Source organism: Anomaloglossus baeobatrachus, chromosome 1 (genome assembly GCF_048569485.1).
Source record: "Anomaloglossus baeobatrachus isolate aAnoBae1 chromosome 1, aAnoBae1.hap1, whole genome shotgun sequence".
NCBI classification, from domain to species: Eukaryota; Metazoa; Chordata; class Amphibia; order Anura; family Aromobatidae; genus Anomaloglossus; species Anomaloglossus baeobatrachus.
The window spans coordinates 765,453,508-765,476,924 of NC_134353.1; the positions used below are offsets into that span (position 1 = coordinate 765,453,508).

General features: G+C 44.0%; 1 protein-coding gene across 1 annotated transcript in view; it reads left to right on the forward strand.

Moving 5' to 3' along the window:
* SUSD2 (sushi domain containing 2) overlaps positions 1 to 23,417 on the forward strand; it is a 384,373-nt gene that overhangs the window by 246,244 nt on the left and 114,712 nt on the right. The window contains exons 18-20 of the mRNA XM_075324313.1: positions 781 to 955; positions 3,697 to 3,898; positions 15,733 to 15,818. Coding sequence (XP_075180428.1) covers positions 781 to 955; positions 3,697 to 3,898; positions 15,733 to 15,818 — 463 coding nt within the window. The remainder of the gene's footprint in view (positions 1 to 780; positions 956 to 3,696; positions 3,899 to 15,732; positions 15,819 to 23,417) is intronic.

The window sequence follows — 23,417 nt, forward strand, 5'->3', positions numbered from 1 at the left end:
ACACGCAGCGACATGGCTAACGCGGCCGGATGTGCGTTATGAATTCCGTGACCCCAACGACATCGCTTTAGCAATGCCGTAGCATGTAAAGCGGCCTTAACTCTCATCTCATCAGGCCATAAAAACTTTGAAAAATCTGTCTTCAGATATTTCTGGGCCCAATTTTGGCATTTCCACTTCTGTGTCATATCCAGTGGTGGTTGGTTTTCATCCTCTCTTACTTTGCCGTATCTTTGAGCACTGAACATCTTGTACTTCTGCACCCTCCAGAGAGGTTTCTGTTCTGGAATATAACAGCACTGGAGCATAATGGGTTCTTGGTCGCGTCATGTTTGATTCTTCTCATTGCTAATTATTGTGCATGTTTTTATCCTTTAATGGTTCTGTGATCTCTCCTCATTATCAATTTCAAGAGTGCTGTATCTCTCTGTAAGACTTGTAAACAATTTTTTTTAATTTTCATAGTCAGTTAGATCTCTTTTTGGCTCATTGTGCTAAATAGTTTAATAATTCTTCACACTTTAATAAAGGGTGTTGATATCCTTAGGCTTTTATCCTCCCTACATAAATACACATCACCTAATATGCTTCATTCAATGAGCATTGAAGTTTATACAGCTTGGAGATGGAAAATCTGCATAAAAATAAGGATATGGTCAAAAAACTCACTTGCCTATTATTGTGCACACAGTGTATTATGACTTGCCCCTAACCCTGTACTTGTAGCATAAAGAACTCTAGTTCTGTAAACATTTCTTTTTTTATTATTCCTGTCCTCAGGAAAGCCATATTCTGACTCTTGGTCACCTTCTTGGCAATATCTCTATACACTGGTATATCAACATGTCAATAATGGAAGTTTCACATTCATCCCCAAACCAGCAGCCGCTGCACATAGGGACTTCGAATTTGGAAGTCTTAGGATTGTGACTAGTGAATATGATGACGGCAAATGGTAAGATCATAATTATTTTATGGCATGTTAAGTTGGTGCCGAGAATACAAAAGGATTTCGGAATCTAGATACTGAGTCTATTAGAGAGTGGAGCGCTCACACCTTTTTGTTATTGTGGAGCATGTCATGTTGGTAATTTACATGATAAAAATTGTAAACTACTGTAACATCTAATAGGGGCCCTTAATTATCTATACTTAAACAAAATGCCTTAAAAATATACTTTATTGATATATATTAAGACTTCTAGGCATGTATTCATTCTTTGGCATCAGGGTTTGTGGCACTGATTGTAGTACCACTACCAATCTTGTGCCCTATCATGGGATGCCCCTGATATACCCCTTGATGACCAAAAGAGGAAGGGACTGGCCCAAAAACATTGAGCTGGTGTTATTAAGCTAAGTAACACTCTTTAGAACAGTGATACTGTATTTAAGCATATTTTTGTAATAGACTGTAGACTTTATGCAGATGCAATATTGGGGTCTGTTGCCCACCACAAGTTATATGTAAACTTTTCCTATAATGAGTATCTGGATTGTATAATTGAGTTGATCTTTGTATTATCTAGCCAACCTTACTTCTATTGATGAACATTTGAATTATTTACAGCCATATATACTGCAAAAATTGGGTTGATTTTTGATCGAATCCAATCAACTTTACTTCCATGTGGTGAATCTCTAATTTCCCTTATTGTCCTGATTGGAAGTGTTTTTCTTCTAACACAATATTAGTAGCTAACTATGTTAGTCGAGTATAGGGATATATAGAGGCAGCCCTTGTTGAGCAGGGTGCCATATTGTAATAGTTTAAGGTGCCAACTTCCGCTGCAGGGAAACATATAGGGTAAAAGGGCCCCTATTGTTTCCTTAATTTTTTTATTGCAACCTTATGTATTTATGTATCAATGTATTGTTTGTCATAACTGTTTTCAATATATATCATTAAAGTATGTTTTTAAGGACTTCTGTTTAAATAGAGATAATTTACATTCCACCAGGTTGTATTTGTAATGTTTGTGGCCTGCTCAGTGGTTTTCTTGATGCAAATTCTTCCAGTATGAGCATCAGGCAGGGGAATGTTTTCCTTACCTCCATGTTTGGGATAAAGGGCAGTTTATGGTGTTTCAATCTATGTCTGAGTCAAACAGTTTATGTACAGATAACATTTCCACTACCACTGGTGGGTGGAAGGGGAGAAAAAACTAAATGGATCACCTTTAGGAGTTAAGTAATCTGAGGGTAATCTGCAAGTACTATGTGATCCTGTATTGGGCATTAGCCTGAGACAGACGTACATCCAAATTCAACAAGAGACTCCTACTGGTACTCAGAGTGGTTGTGGACTCGAGAACACTTACATATAGCAAGCAATGGCTTTACGGATAACAATCACACCATCTCCACTATAGACATAAAACAAAAGTATTGTGACCCACTTGTGAGCCATCATTCATGAAGTGCACCTCTCTTGGAGTTCTTACATTGCATTAATTACTGATTTACACTGTGGTGAGGAAAATAAAAAAAAAATTATATAACTAAAAAATGGATATATTTTGAATGTTAGACTAAACGTTGCCAACTTCATCTGACCAACCTAAGGAAAAGTCAGAAAACGACATTTTTAGGTGATTTTATGTGTTTTTTTAACTGCTATTTCTTCATCAAGTAAAGGTACCTGGCAATTTACTCCATTTTGATTTCATTTACAAAGCAAAGGTTGTCAGATAATCACCTAGTCTTGTTGTTTTTCTGTCACAGACAACATCACTTATGTAGGGTATGGCTAACTTTCTAAGCTATTGAGCATGCATCTCAACTCCGTGTTTCTGATTAGGGAAGATCGAATACCTCAAATATTCGGCATCGCGAATATTTGCTGAATAGGTCACCGCTATTCGACTATTCGCGAATATTCGATGCGCAATGTAAGTCTATGGGAAACCCGAATAACAACTATTCGGAACTATTCGGGCTTCCCACAGACTTACATTGCTCATCGAATATTCGCATAGCGGCGACCTATTCGTCGGATATTTGCGAAACCGAATATTTCAGGTATTCGATTATCCCTATTTCTGATGTATGCTCAGTGAGCCTTACCCTCCCCCCCAATGCATGATGTATCCTAAATCATGCTCCACACATGGAGTGGTCCGTACGATACAGCATGACGGAAACTGTAGTTTGAATATTTGAAGAGCACAGCCCATTCTTCTTCAGGAGCACAAGAAAACTTGTGTCCGCAGAACCAGGCATTGGTAAAAATACATTTGTCCAGATTTTTCCTTCTCTATAACTTCTTACACCATATAGAAGATAGATGGACTTTTATTTCAGAGCTCACAAAACTTTTTTAATGTAGCTAAATATGACTTTACATACTCTTAGGACAACAGGTCACATTTTTCTGTTCCATAAGAAAGGGAATGAGTCGAATAAAACATAAATGCAATATTCTTAGTGCCAGTAAGCTGACCCAGAATATTAATTACCAAGAAAACTGCTCCTAGGCAAACATGATTTCGGAATGCATCTACAGAAACAAAAATATACAATATATATTGTAAACTTTTGAACAGTAAAGTAATACACATTGTAGAGCTCAGTCTCTCAGGACTGCATGATAGAAGGCGCGACAATTTGAACTTTTACAGGAAATTTAGAAATGTAATCAATCCCTTTTCTGACATTCTTGTTATGTTTGTGATCTCATTTGTTTATTTTCTTTAGGAATATCCCATCTATATGGAGTGTAGATCATGCCATGGCTTGGCACCTAGGGGAAGACTTCCGCAAGGATTCCGCTCATTGGGCACACAATAAATGTCTCAAGTGGCATGAAAGTGAAAAACAGCTTCCTGATTTTCTCTTAGAGATCATAGACTGTCCGTGCACTTTAGCACAATCAAGGGCAGATACGGGCAGGTTTCATGTACGTACTTTTAGTATAATGAATTCTAAATCTGTGAACATTTCTTTTTTTTATTATTCCTGTCCTCAGAAGAGACATATTCTGCCTCTTGGTCATCCTCTTGGCAATATCTTTGTTAATTATTGGCTTTTTATAGTCAACAGTCTATTGAACACCTAATTAATGAATACTGTATTTTTCAGACTATATTGCACACCTTACCAAAGATGCACCCCAGGTTAAAGCAGCAGAAAATAGGAAAAACATTTTTACTATTAATTAAAACTTCCCTGGTATGTGAAGTGGAGAGATCAATGGTGATGATAAGCGAGTGTGCTTGCTACTGCTTGATACTTGATCGAGGATAGGGGTGCTCAAGTATGTTCTGTATTCGATCGAGTGTCGTGGGTGCTCAAGTGGCATGCTTGAGTCCCCACTTTGAATGTTTTGTGTCTTATAGACTGCTATGTTGTCAACTGGCATTACTGTGATTGGCCGGCCGCACCGCGTCACTGGGTCTTATATAAGACCTGGTGATGCGATGCTTGGTACACTGCCTGTGGAAGAAGTTTGGAGAGTTGATGTAGAAGGGAGAGCTAACTTTAGAGCAGGAATATAGGCAATGTTTAATTGATATTGCAGTAATTGTATACTGCTGCAGCACCATTAAAATAAGTCTTTTCAGTGATACATATTGTCCTTTCTTTAGTAAAACTGCTGTTACCTGCATTCAGTGTCGGGATAGCTGGTGGAGGAGGGATAGTTTTGGATTAAAGGCATATAGGCAGGGTTTATTGCCTTACAGTCCTTCTAAACTTATATTGCTGCTCCAACCTAAAACAAAAGTCCTTTTCAGGGCTACATATTTTCATTTCCCTACTATACCGGAAAGTTTGCAGTCTTATATAGTACCTAATGTAAATTGTGCAAGGCGTATGCTAAGGGACAGGAACGTGGAAGTGCTGCTGATGGTGCACACAGAGGCCAAGGCTGTGAGCCAGGTGAAACCGTGCCTGCTGTGGGAGCACAACCAACATGCTCATCCATGAGATTTAAATTCCTGTCTTACTTTGCTGGGGGGTGCAGGACACCACTCTTCAAATCAGAACAGTACAAACAGGTGGTCAGTTGGATGGCAGCTAATGCTTCCCCAATGTACTGTATACCAGCACCTGCCTATCTTCCACACAATCCAGTCTCATTGTCAAAGAGTCTGAAACACATAATCCTTAACTTGATCTTTCTTCCTCCCACCATGGTGTGTCCCAGGAGACAAGTGATCCCACACTTGGACACACTGAGGAATGCTTTACATTTCTATTTATTGATTCTGGCCTCTCACCCTGCATGTTTCAAGAGGGACATGAGGATATCCTGTGTAGTGATGCCCAAATATTTGAGCAGCCATGGTCAGAAAAAGACGATGGTGGAGATCGGCAATTAGTGTATCAAGAGGTAGATGATGATAAGACACAGTTGCCAACAAATAATGTTGTTAAGTCAACATGTCAGGAGGACCAGAGTTCGGAAGTGGAAAATGAGGTGGTGGACAATGAAGTCAGTGATCCAACCTGGCAAGGTGCCATGCAGAGTGAGGACAGCAGCACAGAGGGGGAGAGATCCACAGCATCGCAACAGGCAGGAAGAGGCAGTGAGGTGGCAAGAGGGAGGAGGAGGGCAACCGCTCGCCATAGCACCCACATGCGGCAAGTTCCCAGGGCAAGGGATAGGTGTTCCCTAGTAGAAAGTGTGGACAATAAAAGAATGGTCATTTTCAGTCTGTACCATACCAAGATCAGCCAGGGCCTGACCACTACCAGCTTGCCCACCACCAGCATGCTCAGGCATATGTCTTCAAAGCAACCAACTAGTTGGGCCGAACACTTGGATCCACAAACAGTGTCTGCAGGTGACTCCACTATCTCTTCCCCTGTACTACGTGCTTGCCAATCCCCTGTCCAGCATGAAGTCATGGATGCGACCCGCCCTGCACCTGTAGTTGCACATTTGCAGGTACCATAAGTGACTATGTCCAGTTTTTTGTCCAAGCACAGCGTTCATTTGTCCCTATTCCAGGCCTTCGAATACAAACATAAATATCCAACCACCCACCCACCGGCTAAAACACATTTCCAGCCTGCTTACCCTGGAAATGTTGCTGTTTAGTCTTGTGGACACTAAGGCTTTCCATAACCTCATGGCGGCGGCCATCCCTCAGTGCTCGGTCCCCAGCCATCACTATTTTTTTGGTGGTCCATTCCCACTTAACACTAGCACGTCTCATAATATCACTCATGACTTGACCAATGCAGTTACTGGGAAGGTCCACTTAACGACCAATACATGGACAAGTGGTTGTGGCCAGGTATGCTACATTTCCCTGATGGCACACTAGGTGAACCTTGTGGAGACGTGGACCAAGTTGGACCCTGGAATGGCACACATACTACCGTTGCTGAGTATTGAGGGCCCCAGTTCAATCAGGGTTCCCTCCACCTCCTCCACCTCCTAGAACAGTTCCTTCTCCTCCCCCTCCTCATTCATCTACAAATTGTCATCTCGGAACACATCGCAATCTGGAAACACTGCAGCATTGCCTCAGGCTCTGCTGAAACAAATTTGTTTAGGTGACAAACAGTACACTGCTGAAGAGTTGCTAAAAGCTATAACAGACCAGACAGATCTATGGCTCTCGCAGCTGAACTCACAAGGCATGGACATGTGTGAACAGGGATGTCACCTAGTGGCAGCTCTGAAGCTTGGCAAGCTCACCGACGTACCATGCCTGGCCGACGTGCTCAACTTAGTGGTTCATTAATTCTTGAAAACCTATTCAGATTTGCCTGAGCTACTTGTGAAGGTATACAGCTTGTGTGCCCATTTCCGCAAGTCAGCTACAGCTGTAGCCAGTATGGCATTGCTGCAGCAACTCTTGCAAGTGCCAGCTCACTGACTGGTGTGCAATGTGCCCATGCACTGAAACTTCACATTACAAATGTTGTCAAGACTTTGTGAGCAGCAGAGGGTGGTAGTTAAATACCAGCTACAACATGCCTGTTGGTATTCTTGCCAGCGTGTCACATAAGAACCAACGAGTGGCCATGGATGTCTGACATCTGTGAGGTTCTACAAAATTTTGAGGAATCAACCAAGATGGTGAGCAGAGATGATGCCATAATCAGACTAATCATATCACTTCTATGTGTACTTGCTGCTCACAATTAAAGAGGAAGCTTTGCATGTGGATCAGGTGAAGATGGAGGAAGAAAGTTCACAGGGTGATACTACCCAATATAGCCTAATCTCATGTTTTCATCACAGATTGGGTGATAATGAGAAGGAGGAGACTGAGGAGGAGGTGAAAGATTAACAGGAGATGGTTCTCTGCGCTACAGAGAGTACTACCCACACCACCTTCTTTTATTCAGCGTGGATGGACTGAAGAGGAGAGGTAGGAGGTGGAGATGGAGAGTCATCCAGTTGGAGACAGGGGTGTCTTGCCTGCTGGGAATCTAATACACATGGCTGACTTTATGTGATCCTGCTTTTCCCATCACCCTTGCTTTATACACATTTTGGCCAACACTGATTACTGTTTGTTCACTTGTCTCAACCTGTGCTACAAGAATAATTTTCCATCGCTCCATCCTGCAACAAAGAGGGCTAGTAAAATTGTGGAATACCAAAAGGCGCTAAAAGAACAATTAGGAGAAAAATTCTGATGTGACAACGCTGGCGGAAGAGGTCATAGTTATAATAGGAACCAAGGAAGTGAGATCAGGGAGACACACACCAGGTCCAACAGAGGCAGAGTAACACTATCAAAGGTCTGGGACACTTTCATTAGACCATACCAGCATCCAGGCTCCATTGCTTGGTGTAGTCTGACAAGGAGGGAAACGTTTTTAAAGATGGTGAAGGAGTACCTAGTCGACCGTACCAGCATTGTCAGGGATTCATCTGTGCCATACAACTATTGGGTATCCAAGCTGGATATGTGGTATGAACTATCCCTCTATGCCTTGGAGGTGCTGGCCTGCCCTGCCACTAGCGTTTTGTCAGAGCGGATTTTTAGTGCCACTGAGGGAATAATAACTGATAGGATCATCTGCCGGTCAACAGAAAATGCTGACAGGCTGACTCTTATCAAAATGAAAAAAGCCTGCATTGGCCGAAACGTCTCAACCCCATAAGATGACAGAAGTAGAATTTAAACCAATTCAAATGTTCCATTATTTCTGGTATATTCCCACGCATCCCTTCCAACCGAAAAAAGGGTAAACTGTTCATGGTTTCTTCTTTTTCTTTTCCTTCTCCTCCTTTACCATATCAACAAAGTCATCATGCCACCCTTGCTCAATATTTTTAGAGAGTTATCAGATGGCCCTAACTCAAAATCTCTTCAAGATCTACAGGTGGCTTTCATTCAAAATCTTTTGAGGGTCATCAAGCATCCCTTGCTCCAAATTTTTACAGGGTCATCAGGCGGTCCTCTCTCAAAATCTTTTGAGACTCATCAGGTGTCCCTTGCCCCAAATCTTATTAGGGTCATCAGCTGGCCCTCACTCTAAATCTTTAGAAGGTCATCAGGCAGCCATCGGTCCAAAACTTTAGAGGGTCATCATACAGCTCTTGCTCTTCATTTTTCCCAAAGTGTGTATGAAGTTTACTTTTAGAATTCTCTTACATATATAGATGTATACCCCACAAAAAGTAAATGTTTTTCAGCCCTTGCAATAAGTGCACAGGCTTTACCTGTCTAGGAGTCCCACTCCTTAAAAATGTGCAAAAAATGTTTTCTGAGGCCCCCCTCTACATGTCTTCCAGGGTGTATTTCGGTCCTTTCTTCTCATTTTTGGCAGCCTTTGCATTTAGTACATAGGCTTTATGACTCTAGGAGTCCCATTACCTAAAAATGTTAACAGAATGTGAATGAGGCCCTCCATTATGTTTAATACAGGGTGTATCAGAGTGCATCTTCCTTCTAATTTTTGGCAGTTCTTGTACTGTCCACCTAGGCTTTTCAGTTTTAAAGTCCCTCATAAATTAAACAGGATGTGTCTGACCATGTCACACAAACTACATGCCCAGCTGAGCTAGTAAAATGTTAAAATTACATTTACATTTACTATTGGAGGGTGTACTTATATTTTCTCCTCTACTATGTCATCTACTGTTGTAATAGGCGACTGGGAAATACTATGAGCGATTGCCCGGCTATTAAAAGTGGAGGAAGCTTTTATTTTTCTATTTAATTTTGCTCATTATGCAAGAAAGAATGTTTTTTTCCTGAAAAATTCATTTTATCTTTGGTTTAGTTGTCAGTCTGTGAAAGTGTAGTAATACTCTGACAACTTTATTCCCAGCAATGACCTTGGAGTAAAGGCTGCCTTACACGCCCCGTCGGTTGTGCGTCATGGGCAAATCGCTGCCCGTGGCGCACAATATTGCTAGGACCTGTCACACTATACTTACCTTCCTAGCGACGTCACTGTGGCCGGCGAACTGCCTCTTTTCTAAGGGGGCGGTTCATGCGACGTCACACGGCAGGCGGCCAATAGAAGTGGAGGGGTGGAGAGCGGCCGAAGGAAAGACACGCCCACCTTGTTGCCGGAGGACGCAGGTAAGGTGTTGTTCGGCGTTCCTGGGGTGTCACACGTAGCGATGTGTGCTGCCTCAGGAACGACGAACAACCTGCATCCAGCACCATCAATGATATTTGAGATTTGAACGACGTGTCAACGATCAACGATTAGGTGAGTATTTTTGATCTTCAGCAGTCATTCGTACGTTTCACATGCAACGACGTCGCTAACGAGGCCGGATGTGCGTCACGAATTCCGTGACCCCAACGACATTTCGTTAGCGATGTCGTTGCGTGTAAAGCACCCCTCAGAAATGGATTCAGGCGTCTTCACTTCACCACGCTGTTCCCATTCCATTTAAATGCTGCTTCCTTCCATTTTCCTGCTCCCTCAGCCCTTCTGGGAGTGAGGTCTTCATGAAAAATTCTCGAGTGTCCCATTGACTTTCATTATACTGGTTTATTGATTCAAGCCTGTCCAAGCGCCTCATCTGCTCGATTTGAGTATCCAGCACTCAAGCATTTTAGTGCTCACTCATCACTAGTCATTATCACTAATTTTAATGTACTCAAGTAGAATAGGGAGATAATAAATCTATTGTTATTGTCATACTGCAGTGTGTATTATACAATGAGCTGGCTACAGGGAATAATCATGATATGCAGCGCTGTCTAATAATGAAGTTCATTGCATCAACTACTCACTATTTATTATCATTGACAATCAGTAATAAGATCTCTCCCATCTGGCCAATTATACCTTTTCTAGAGTTTACCTATATTTTACTATATAATGCCCTGTTACCAGCATACTGTGACTTTGGTGGTTCACAGTTGCTTAGCAAATAAAAAAGAACTGATCAGAATGCAACAGTAATATAAATTCAATCTAAGTACTGCATATATGAAGCCATAATATTAATTTTAATGAATCCAAGCACAAAAATGGTTTCCAGAAATGTTTATATATATATATATATATATATATATATATATATATATATATATATATATATATATACAGTTAGGTCCAGAAATATTTGGACAGTGACACAATTTTCGCGAGTTGGGCTCTGCATGCCACCACAGTGGATTTGAAATGAAACCTGTACAACAGAATTCAGGTGCAGATTGTAACGTTTAATTTGAAGGTTTGAACAAAAATATCTGATAGAAATTGTAGGAATTGTACACATTTCTTTACAAACACTCCACATTTTAGGAGGTCAAAAGTAATTGGACAAATAAACCAAACCCAAACAAAATATTTTTATTTTCAATATTTTGTTGCGAATCCTTTGGAGGCAATCACTGCCTTAAGTCTGTAACCCATGGACATCACCAAACACTGGGTTTCCTCCTTCTTAATGCTTTGCCAGGCCTTTACAGCCGCAGCCTTCAGGTCTTGCTTGTTTGTGGGTCTTTCCGTCTTAAGTCTGGATTTGAGCAAGTGAAATGCATGCTCAATTGGGTTAAGATCTGGTGATTGACTTGGCCATTGCAGAATGTTCCACTTTTTTACACTCATGAACTCCTGGCTAGCTTTGGCTGTATGCTTGGGGTCATTGTCCATCTGTACTATGAAGCGCCGTCCGATCAACTTTGCGGCATTTGGCTGAATCTGGGCTGAAAGTATATCCCGGTACACTTCAGAATTCATCCGGCTACTCTTGTCTGCTGTTATGACATCAATAAACACAAGTGACCCAGTGCCATTGAAAGCCATGCATGCCCATGCCATCACGTTGCCTCCACCATGTTTTACAGAGGATGTGGTGTGCCTTGGATCATGTGCCGTTCCCTTTCTTCTCCAAACTTTTTTCTTCCCATCATTCTGGTACAGGTTGATCTTGGTCTCATCTGTCCATAGAATACTTTTCCAGAACTGAGCTGGCTTCATGAGGTGTTTTTCAGCAAATTTAACTCTGGCCTGTCTATTTTTGGAATTGATGAATGGTTTGCATCTAGATGTGAACCCTTTGTATTTACTTTCATGGAGTCTTCTCTTTACTGTTGACTTAGAGACAGATACACCTACTTCACTGAGAGTGTTCTGGACTTCAGTTGATGTTGTGAACGGGTTCTTCTTCACCAAAGAAAGTATGCGGCGATCATCCACCACTGTTGTCATCCGTGGATGCCCAGGCCTTTTTGAGTTCCCAAGCTCACCAGTCAATTCCTTTTTTCTCAGAATGTACCCGACTGTTGATTTTGCTACTCCAAGCATGTCTGCTATCTCTCTGATGGTATTTTTTCTTTTTTTTCAGCCTCAGGATGTTCTGCTTCACCTCAATTGAGAGTTCCTTAGACCGCATGTTGTCTGGTCACAGCAACAGCTTCCAAATGCAAAACCACACACCTGTAATCAACCCCAGACCTTTTAACTACTTCATTGATTACAGGTTAACGAGGGAGACGCCTTCAGAGTTAATTGCAGCCCTTAGAGTCCCTTGTCCAATTACTTTTGGTTCCTTGAAAAAGAGGAGGCTATGCATTACAGAGCTATGATTCCTAAACCCTTTCTCCGATTTGGATGTGAAAACTCTCATATTGCAGCTGGGAGTGTGCACTTTCAGCCCATATTATATATATAATTGTATTTCTGAACATGTTTTTGTAAACAGCTAAAATAACAAAACTTGTGTCACTGTCCAAATATTTCTGGCCCTGACTGTATATACAGTTAGGTCCAGAAATATTTGGACAGTGACACAATTTTCGCGAGTTGGGCTCTGCATGCCACCACATTGGATTTGAAATGAAACCTCTACAACAGAATTCAAGTGCAGATTGTAACGTTTAATTTGAAGGTTTGAACAAAAATATCTGATAGAAATTGTAGGAATTGTACACATTTCTTTACAAACACTCCACATTTTAGGCGGTCAAAAGTAATTGGACAAATAAACCAAACCCAAACAAAATATTTTTATTTTCAATATTTTGTTGCGAATCCTTTGGAGGCAATCACTGCCTTAAGTCTGGAACCCATGGACATCACCAAACGCTGGGTTTCCTCCTTCTTAATGCTTTGCCAGGCCTTTACAGCCGCAGCCTTCAGGTCTTGCTTGTTTGTGGGTCTTTCCGTCTTAAGTCTGGATTTGAGCAAGTGAAATGCATGCTCAATTGGGTTAAGATCTGGTGATTGACTTGGCCATTGCAGAATGTTCCACTTTTTTGCACTCATGAACTCCTGGGTAGCTTTGGCTTTATGCTTGGGGTCATTGTCCATCTGTACTATGAAGCGCCGTCCGATCAACTTTGCGGCATTTGGCTGAATCTGGGCTGAAAGTATATCCCGGTACACTTCAGAATTCATCCGGCTACTCTTGTCTGCTGTTATGTCATCAATAAACACAAGTGACCCAGTGCCATTGAAAGCCATGCATGCCCATGCCATCACGTTGCCTCCACCATGTTTTACAGAGGATGTGGTGTGCTTTGGATCATGTGCCGTTCCCTTTCTTCTCTAAACTTTTTTCTTCCCATCATTCTGGTACAGGTTGATCTTTGTCTCATCTGTCCATAGAATACTTTTCCAGAACTGAGCTGGCTTCATGAGGTGTTTTTCAGCAAATTTAACTCTGGCCTGTCTATTTTTGGAATTGATGAATGGTTTGCATCTAGATGTGAACCCTTTGTATTTACTTTCATGGAGTCTTCTCTTTACAGTTGACTTAGAGACAGATACACCTACTTCACTGAGAGTGTTCTGGACTTCAGTTGATGTTGTGAACGGGTTCTTCTTCACCAAAGAAAGTATGCGGCGATCATCCACCACTGTTGTCATCCGTGGACGCCCAGGCCTTTTTGAGTTCCCAAGCTCACCAGTCAATTCCTTTTTTCTCAGAATGTACTCGACTGTTGATTTTGCTACTCCAAGCATGTCTGCTATCTCTCTGATGGATTTTTTCTTTTTTTTCAGCCTCAGGATGTTCTGCTTCACCTCAATTGAGAGTTCCTTAGACCGCATGTTGTCTGGTCACAGCAACAGCTTCCAAATGCAAAACCACACACCTGTAATCAACCCCAGACCTTTTAAATACTTCATTGATTACAGGTTAACGAGGGAGACACCTTCAGAGTTAATTGCAGCCCTTAGAGTCCCTTGTCCAATTACTTTTGGTCCCTTGAAAAAGAGGAGGCTATGCATTACAGAGCTATGATTCCTAAACACTTTCTCCGATTTGGATGGGAAAACTCTCATATTGCAGCTGCGAGTGTGCACTTTCAGCCCATATTATATATATATAATTGTATTTCTGAACATGTTTTTGTAAACAGCTAAAATAACAAAACTTGTGTCACTGTCCAAATATTTCTGGACCTAACTGTATATATATTTTAATTACATACCTATTCCCTCTTCCCTTTCCTTACATTACATACACATTTACACACACAGCTCTGCTACATGCACATTTACACACACCCACTCTCACACACACACACACAAACTCACACACACACACACTCACACACACACACACACACACACACACACACACACACACACACGTTCAGCTCCTGGGTAAGCTTTCTTTCCTGCTCTGCATCAATCACATAGATCAGTGCAGGGCAGGAGAAGAGAAGACAGCTCTCACTGTGATCGGGGAGGACACGGTGTCATTGTTCTCCATCACAAGAAGCTGCTTCCGGACTATAACGGGCACACACTTTTTAGCAAAAGTTTTTTGTGTTAAAAATTGTGTCTTATCGTCTGAAAAATGCGGTAATTAATTAGATTATGCTGTGGTGGCATTCTTATTAATTATAATTATAATATATTATTAATTATAATTTTTTAATCTAAATTTTGGCTTTTTCCTAAGACTTTTATTGGGGTGTTTTTATTTTTGCAACAAGGTCTTGAATAATTTGTTAGAAAAATTGCTTTTTGTGTGCAAAATAACAAATCTTGTTTGCAATCAATTGCCCACATTTGTTGGAGTATTTTATAATATGGTATTCCATAGAAAATGTTGATTGTAAGAAAGCCTTTAGGGGTACTTTACACGTTGCGACATCGCATCCGAAATATCGTTGGGGTCACGTCGTTAGTGACGCACATCCGGCGCCGGTAATGACATCGCAACATGTAAATTCTTTATGCGACGATAAACGATCGCAAATGCGTTGAAAATCGGTGATCTGTGTAGCGTCGGTCAATTTCATAATGTCGGGTCGACCGCAGGTACGATGTTGTTTGTTGTTCCTGCAGGTCCACACATCGCTGTGTGTAAACCCGCAGGAGCGACAAACATCTCCTTACCTGCGCCCGCTGTCCACCGGCAATGCGGAAGGGAGAAGGTGGGCGGGATGTTATGTCCCACTCATCTCCGCCCCTCCGCTGCTATTGGCCGGGCCAATTAGTGACGTCTGTGTGACGCCGAACGCACCTCCCCCTTGAAGGAGGGATATTTCGGCAGTCACAGCAACGTCGCTGAGCAAGTATGTGCGTGTGAAGCTGCCATAGCGATAATGTTCGCTACGGCAGAAATCACCACATATCGCATGTTTGTCGGGGTCGGGTACTATCGCGCTCGGCATCGCTAGCCGATGCTAGCGATGTCGCAACGTGTAAAGTACCCCTTAGTTTCCTTTCACAATCTGTTGGTGTGCTCATTTATGCTGAGCATTAGGCAATGTTCACATAGTGTTTTTTTTGTGGGGGGATTTTGCAGCTAAACCTGATCTCTTGGCAGTGGAGAAGCTGCGTTTTTGCTTTATTTTTTGCTGCTTTTTTGGTGTCATTTGTTTACTTTACATGTTTAAATGAAGTTAGTTTCATTCACCAAAATGAAAAGTAAGTTAGTTTCATTTAACCATTATTTCTTTCAATGGTTAAACAAACAGCAAAAATGCTGACAAAACTGACATGCTGCTTTTTACAAAAACAGTATAAATTCAGAATTTTACGATTTCATTCAGGAAAAAAAAGCAATTGTGTGTGTCTGTGTGTGCATGACATTTCATGGGGTTTGCTAGTACTGTAAAATGTAGCTTTTTATTAGCAGATATTTGTATAAAACTAATGAAAAAAGCAGCCAAAACACACTGAACATAGCCTTAAACAGTGTACATACTGATAGAGGTTGTAGTCCTGTTAGTGAATACACAATATCCTGCCCTGCTCCATCATTGGCCTCCATATTAGTTTTCTGTTTGCACACAGCCAAATGTCCATTTACAAAAGATAAATATGTGGTATATGTTAAATTAAACTACAGCATTTATTCCAAACTGATATTTCAATCTTTTCATATTGCAGCCAGATTATGGATGTGACATTGATTCAGGGAGTGTGTGCACGTACCACCCAGGAGCAGTGCATTGTGTCAGAGGGATTTATGGCAGGTAATATTTCTTACTATTTTAGTACGTAGGTATCATAGTTTCTACAGAAGAATTTGTATGTAATTTTTAATGTAAGTCATTGTAAAAAGGATTAACCCTTTCAAGACCGATCATGTTCATGTATGTCATCAGCCGTGTCCCTGCCTTTGCAGGCTCACATGCGGAGCTTGCGTCGTTTCCGTCACTTGACAGCTGATGCACCCACGGCTATTAAAAAGTTAAATGTCGCTGTCAATCTCTGACAGAGGCAGTTAACAAGCACTGTTCTGACGCTCATCACTAATGCTGCCCATCGGCACTCCCGCTACATGATGGCGGTGTGCAGATGGGTTGTTATGACAGCCAGGTGTCAGCTGATGACCTCCGTTCCTGTCATGACAATTCTCAAGTTAACGCTGGCTGCAAGCCGGCGTTTATAGGAGATCATGATTTCTGCTATACAATGCTGATGCACATGTCGCGGGCGGGGAGGGGACGCTGCGCTCACCACGCTCGGGTCCGGCGCTGCTGCTGCTCGGTGGCTCGAGCGGTGGGCCGGATCCGGGGACTCGAGCGGCGCTCCTCGCCCGTGAGTGAAAAGGGTGGTTTGTTGGGGTTTGGGATGTCGGTTCGTGACGCCACCCACGGTGTGTGGTGAGGTTGGGGCACCACCGCTGCTCTGTACGGGGATCCCGGGAGCGATGACAGGGAGCAGCTGGGATGTTTCTCTCCCCTCCGTGGGTAGGGGGATTTTGGTAGTCCCGGGGCCCGGAGTTATTGTCTGTTTGGTGGATTGTGGGGCCTGGCCAGGTGCAGGGTCGCAGGGCAGCGCAGTGCCAGATGGCACGGTGGTACTTACTCAGCCAGTAACGCACACGGAGTCTCTCATAAAACAAACGGCTGGATGGACGACTCCCACAGACGGCTGCGGCGGTCACTCCTGGTCGGTTGGCGGTAACGGTCTCTCCCTGCACCGGTGTTATGTTCTCGGCCCCGATGGCTTCCCACCGGTAACCCTCTCCCCAGCGGTGTGTTGGCTAAGGGAGCCCCTTTAGTTGCCCGCAGGCTCTGGCCCTGGGAGCTCTAGCTCTGGCAGTAGCTTTATCTCCCTCACGGTTTGGACGGTTGCCTTCAGTCGGGTCTTTATTGCTGGGAAACCCAGGAGGTTCCCGTCGCTGACGGATTTGACCAGTTTAACGGCGACTCCTAGCCTGGTCGGGGTCCGTAGGCCCTGCCGGATGGTGCTGGTTTCTCTTCGCTCCCCGGTCCGGTACCGGCGGGCCACCGCCCGTCCCCGGTCCTTACGGTTGTGCATCAATCTGCCTCTCCTGCAGACGGTCACCACCATCTGCCAACCTTGCTGTATGTGCCTGGGCCACGTACCCGGACACGGTCAGTCTGCTCCTCCGCTACTACCTCCTTCAACTTCAAACTCTCCTACTCAACTGCTTTTCACTATCTGATCTTCTTTCCTGCCTCCAGGACTGTGAACTCCTCAGTGGGAGGAGAAAACCACCTGGCTCCGCCTCACTGGTCAGAACAGGAAGTGGGAGAACAGACAGTCAGGATGGGAGGCAGGGAGAATGTACACAGTAAGGACAGGAAGCGGAGGGAACAGGCACAGTTAGAACAGGAGGCAGGGATGACTGACGTAGTCAGGACAGGAGGCAGGATCAAAAATTACAGGGACCAGCGGCACACCACAAAGCAGAATTATAAGTGGTGCCGCATGAATGGAAATGCCCCATTGATAAGGTGCCGTGATCCTGGGAATAAGGGATGGCAGGGGAGCCCCTCCCACTGGCTACTCTCCAGGGAACACTGACAGCCGTGAGTCATGACAGTTATGAGTCTCGGAAAATGGTAACAAAAGCGAAATTGTTATGCTGGTGGGGGTGGGTCCACTGTGCCACAGCACCAGGCAGGGCCGGAATGGGACTAAAATTCAGCCCTAGCATTTGGGGGTGCACAGGCCCACTTGTCGCGTGGTGACTGTGTAATATCTGTGTGCACTTGTAGGTTGTGTAATACGACCATATAACATGTAGTCACAGCTGCGTCCAGTATTACAGCTCAGGCCTATTTATTGCTCTTAGTAGCAGGACCTGGTGAAGCCGCTATTTTCCCTACAGAGCTGGGTCTCGCAGATAATGAAGAGGACGCTGTGCTCCATATAATGCTGCAGCCTCGTCATATATCTGATGGGAAGGATGCAAAATCAGATCCCCCTGAACTAATATTGATGACCTATTCTACAGATAGGTGATCAGGGAAGCTGTAACTTTCACTGGTGATAATTTTGGACACATACCCATTAGGGAATGAGTAATGATATTTTTTGGGGGCAGATCCCACCATGGAAACCAGTATGAAAAATATTCACAATTAATAAACATCTGCCTCTCCTCGCTGTGCGCAGGTTCAGGCTTTTGAAAATGTTTTAATCACTTCAGGTTTCTAAAACCACCAAGTGATTAAAAGAAGTGGCCGCTCCATTCTTCTGGTGTTTTCCACCCAGAAAACACTCTGTGCTTTACACCCAGAAAACACTCTGTGCTTTACAATGCAGATCAATAGGAAGGCTCGGAAGATGCCTGGATATCTTTTGCTGTGTTTTTCCCATCGCTTTTTCTTAAAAGCGCAATAAAGAATGTGACAAAAACAATGGGAAAATATAGAAAAAAAAAACAAAAAACAAAGATGGTCAATACCATAGGTACTAGGAAACAACTGTAAAACTACACAGAAGATAGGTCAGGAAAAAATGCCATGGGTTTCAACATCTTCTGCTTGAAAGACATGGCAGGTTTGCTTGAGTTTAAAAAACCTTGTGTGCACCGGTTTTGGAAACTTATTATCGCATTGTTTGTTTTATTCACTCCCCAGGTCTGCCATTGTCTGCAGCACTGATGTCACATCACAATGACAGCGTTGCAATCAATCAAGGAGCTCAGCAGCTAACTGATTGGCTACAGCGCTGCTGATGGGATGACAGAGATGCTGACAATTAGACACCAGAAGCAACAGCAGTTTGTATTATTCATAACAAAAAGGATGAATCAGACATCAAGACGATGTGAGCAGTCAGCGTCATGGAAGGGGTACTTACATGAATACATCACCAGAGCCAAGTTTTGACTATCTGAGGAGGATTTAGAGAGATTCTGCTGAGTTTCTGCTTCAAAAAAATGTGTAAACATAAGCTAATTTACACTTTTTTTGGAGCAGAAACTGAGCAGGATCTTGCCAAATTCTTCTCATAATCTCAAAACAAAGTTTTGAGGATTTTTAAGCTTTAACATAGCCATGAAACTTGTTTTGGATTGTTAAATGTGTACAGGTTCAGAACCATCATCAGCACATGGATGCCACACCAGAACCATCATCAGCACGTGAATGCAGCACCAGAACCATCATCAGCATGTGAATTCAGCACCAGAACCATCAACAGCATGTGAATGCAGCACCAGAACCATCATCAGCACATTAATGCAGCACCAGAACCATCATCAGCACATGAATGCCAAACCAGAACCACCATCAGCATGTGAATGCAGCACCAGAACCACCATCAGCACATGAATGCAGCACCAGAACCATCATCAGCACATGAATGCAGCACCAGAACCACCATCAGCACATGAATGCAGCACCAGAACCACCATCAGCACATGAATGCAGCACCAGAACCACCATCAGCACATGAATACAGCATCAGAACCACCGTCAGAAACACCGTCAGCACATGAATGCAGCATCAGAACCACCGTCAGCACATGAATGCAGTGTCAGAACCACCGTCAGCACATGAATGCAGCATCAGAACCACAGTCAGCACATGAATGCAGCGTCAGAACGACAGTCAGCACATGAATGCAGCGTCAGAACCACAGTGATCACATGAATGCAGCGTCAGAACCACAGTCAGCACATGAATGCAGCATCAGAACCACCGTCAGCACATGAATGCAGTGTCAGAACCACCGTCAGCACATGAATGCAGCATCAGAACCACAGTCAGCACATGAATGCAGCGTCAGAACGACAGTCAGCACATGAATGCAGCGTCAGAACCACAGTGATCACATGAATGCAGCGTCAGAACCACAGTCAGCACATGAATGCAGCGTCAGAACCACAGTGATCACATGATTGCAACATCAGAACTACAGTCAGCACATGAATACATAAAAAAAAACACCGTCAGTACATCAGTAAATTACCATGCTTAGCGCCATGTACAATTGTATTCCAATGGACCAACAACTCGCAGCTTGTCCTTAAAAATGGTAAGGAGATGCTGGGAGTTGTTCTTATCAATAATTATCAGACTGCAGACCATATAGCAACCACAGTACTGATAAGCCACAATCAATGCCACAAATAAACATTTACATCCAGGTACCTTATAAATAACATCTTCTTTGATCGGAATCATTCCCGTCCCTTTTATCTCCACATATTACAGACGCCATCCTGAGATTTCATGCCCACTGCTCGTCTCTGAAGACCTCCCTCTTTATTCTTCAGCAGCACTTCCCGGCACAGTGCCTTTAAAAATAAAAGTATCATTATTCTGATCCCTAAATATAAATATCTCACATCCTGCACCCCGAATAAAAAATTGTTGTGCTTCCTTCACAAAATATCTCCACCCATATTCACACTGCTCTTATCCAAAATATCTCACACACTACCTTTCTTCATAATAAAGCCCAACACTGCCCCTCTTTATAATAAACCCCAACACTGCCCCTCTTTATGATAAAGCCCAACACTGCCCCTCTTTATAATAAACCCCAACACTGCCCCTCTTTATAATAAACCCCAACACTGCCCCTCTTTATAATAAACCCCCACACACAGCCTCTGTGTTACATCTCGTGGCTCTCCTCTTGCAAGGAATGAGGTGGTCCCCCATTCCTTGTCTGCCGCGAGCCCTCTTGCTCAGCAGCGCCAAAGGCCTGGGAGACTGCAGGAGTTTCCTCCTCCTAGATGCAGCAGAAGGGTGACACCTAGTGGTTTACTCCTTGTAAGGAATGGAGTGGTCTCCTATCCCTTGCCTGCCACGTGTCCTCCTGCTCAGCATCGCAGAGGGTCGGAGAGGTTGCACAGTGTGCAAAGGATAGATGCTCAGGGAAGCAGCAAGACTTCCCTTAGCTCTGCACATTGTGAAACCGAAGATCCCGCCTTTATGACCCAGAGGCAGGAGGTTGAGCATGTGCCCCATGTGACGTCTTCTGATTCGCTCACTGGTATCACACGGCCAGATAACGAGGCTGGTGATGTGCTGAATCCTGACTGGCCGGGCCAGGACGTCACAGATCATGATTGGGTCACATCCGTCTCGCGCCTGCCCTTGGCTGGAGCTACATCTCCATAAAAACCCCTCCTGCCATCATGGCGGCGCGCGACCGTCCTTCTATGTTTGGATGTCTGGCAGCGTGCTGCCACGCCACTGTACAGACGTCATTGTCTTTCGTGGGCTTTGCCCTTGCTGCTCAGGCAGCACCTGGTTTGCAGGCCGTGTTCCTGCCTTGCTGCTCCGGCAGTATCTCCTTCAACAGGCCGTGTTCCTGTCCCAGGTGAGCTCCTCGAGTCTCCACCGGACTCACCTGGTTATTGAAAGCATACGTGCGTGGGCACCTCTGTGCTACCCTCGTGCCATATCCTGTGACTCCCGCTGGCACACGTGCGTAGGCACCTCTGTGCGTCCCCGTGCAACAGGTACACCGTACGAGAAGCCCCGAGCCATACAACCCTCACGGGTTAGGGCGTACCGGTGTACATAGATCGTCTGTGACGTTCCAGACGATCACTAGTAGCAACCCGCTCACTCTTTCCTGACCATAGCAGCGGTCCCTTACACCGCACAGTGGACCTTGACCGGCGGAAGCTGTCCATTTCCCATCTTGGCACGCTTCCCCGGGTCCCCCTCGTAACACCTCTGTATATTATATACCAGCCCACACACACACAGCATCTGTATATAATATACCAGCCCACACACACACAGCCTCTGTATATAATATACCAGCCCACACACAGAGCCTCTGTATATAATATACCAGCCCACACACACAGCCTCTGTATATAATATACCAGCCCACACACAGCCACTGTATATAATATACCAGCCCACACACACACAGCCTCTGTATATAATATACCAGCCCACACACACAGCCTCTGTATATAATATACCAGCCCACACACAGCCTCTGTATATAATATATCCCCACATACTGCCTCACTCCAAAATTGTGCCCCCCCCCCCACAAACACACACACACACACACACACACTGCCCCCTCTGGATAAAGTACTCCCCCCACTGCCTCTCACAAACCTGTGTCCCTTTCACAAACGTTCCACCATGATGTGCCCTAATCTCCTCCTCACCCATCCATAGTGATTGCAACTTTCAACTTCACCTCATCCATGGAGCGCGCTGCCCGACGTGTCTCTACGGCGACAGCAGCACGGTGATGACGTGAGTGCCGACGTCATCACGCAGCCGCACGTCCGAGTACAAGTCCCGGCGCCATCACTGATCAAATGTAGGTATGTCTGACAATGACAGACATACGGCACATACATTTGAAAAGGAAGGCGGGAGCTGCGGTCACCGCCGCCGCTCTCCTTGCAGTGTGTACTGCGGGCAGCATAGTTTGCCTTGTGCACATGATTGCACAGCAGGGCCGGGGGCGGCACTGTACAGCACGCTGCCTCCTGCTGCTTTCAGCTGTGCGCAAGGGAAACTAATGCTGGGCGCGTGCACACTGCAGAAGAGAGCGGCGGTGACTGCAGACTGAGTGGCCCACTACAGGCACCAGCCCATCTGGGATTTGCCAGAATTGCCCTATGGCCAATCCGGCCCTGGCACCAGGTCACCCTAGAAGGGTGTAACTAAGCGACTATCTCATCTACACTAGAGCATGTGATGGTGAGGATATGCTTTGCTGGAAGGTAGCCGCCAGATGCTACTACAGGGGATAGCCTGACACTGCGTCAGCTGACCCCAGGGATCAAGGATGTAGGGATGAGCTCAGGTGTAAACTGGACGGTTCGTGCAGACTTGACGGCTGGTTCAGGTTGATGCAGAAGGTATGACAGATACAGCAGGTATGGCAGGTACTAGAAAACAGGTATGGGTTAGCAGGTACAAGTAGTGGACAGAGAATATGTAGAATGGGACCTGACAACAAGCAAGCATGCAGATACATTAACTAAGCACATTGCTCAGGCACTTTCCATGGGGAGAGGATGCCTTAAAGGAAAGTGCAATTTCACAGTAAGATATAGGAAGTACTCATTACTAGGGTCAAATAATGATATTCATCTCTGACATCTTATATTTTAAATGTCAAACCAAAGGTAAAGTATGGAAACCAATATGGCAACTTTGAAATTGTTCCAGAAAATGAAGTATTTCTCCTAGAAAATTATTGCAATTACACATTTTGTTATACACGTTTATTTCCTTTGTGTGTATTTGAACAATACAAAAAAAAGAGAAAAAAAGGCAAATTTGCTTGCACACACTTTAGAACAAATACCTGCAATCAATCACTTCCTATAACCATAAACTAGCTTGTAACACCTCTCAGCTGGAATTTT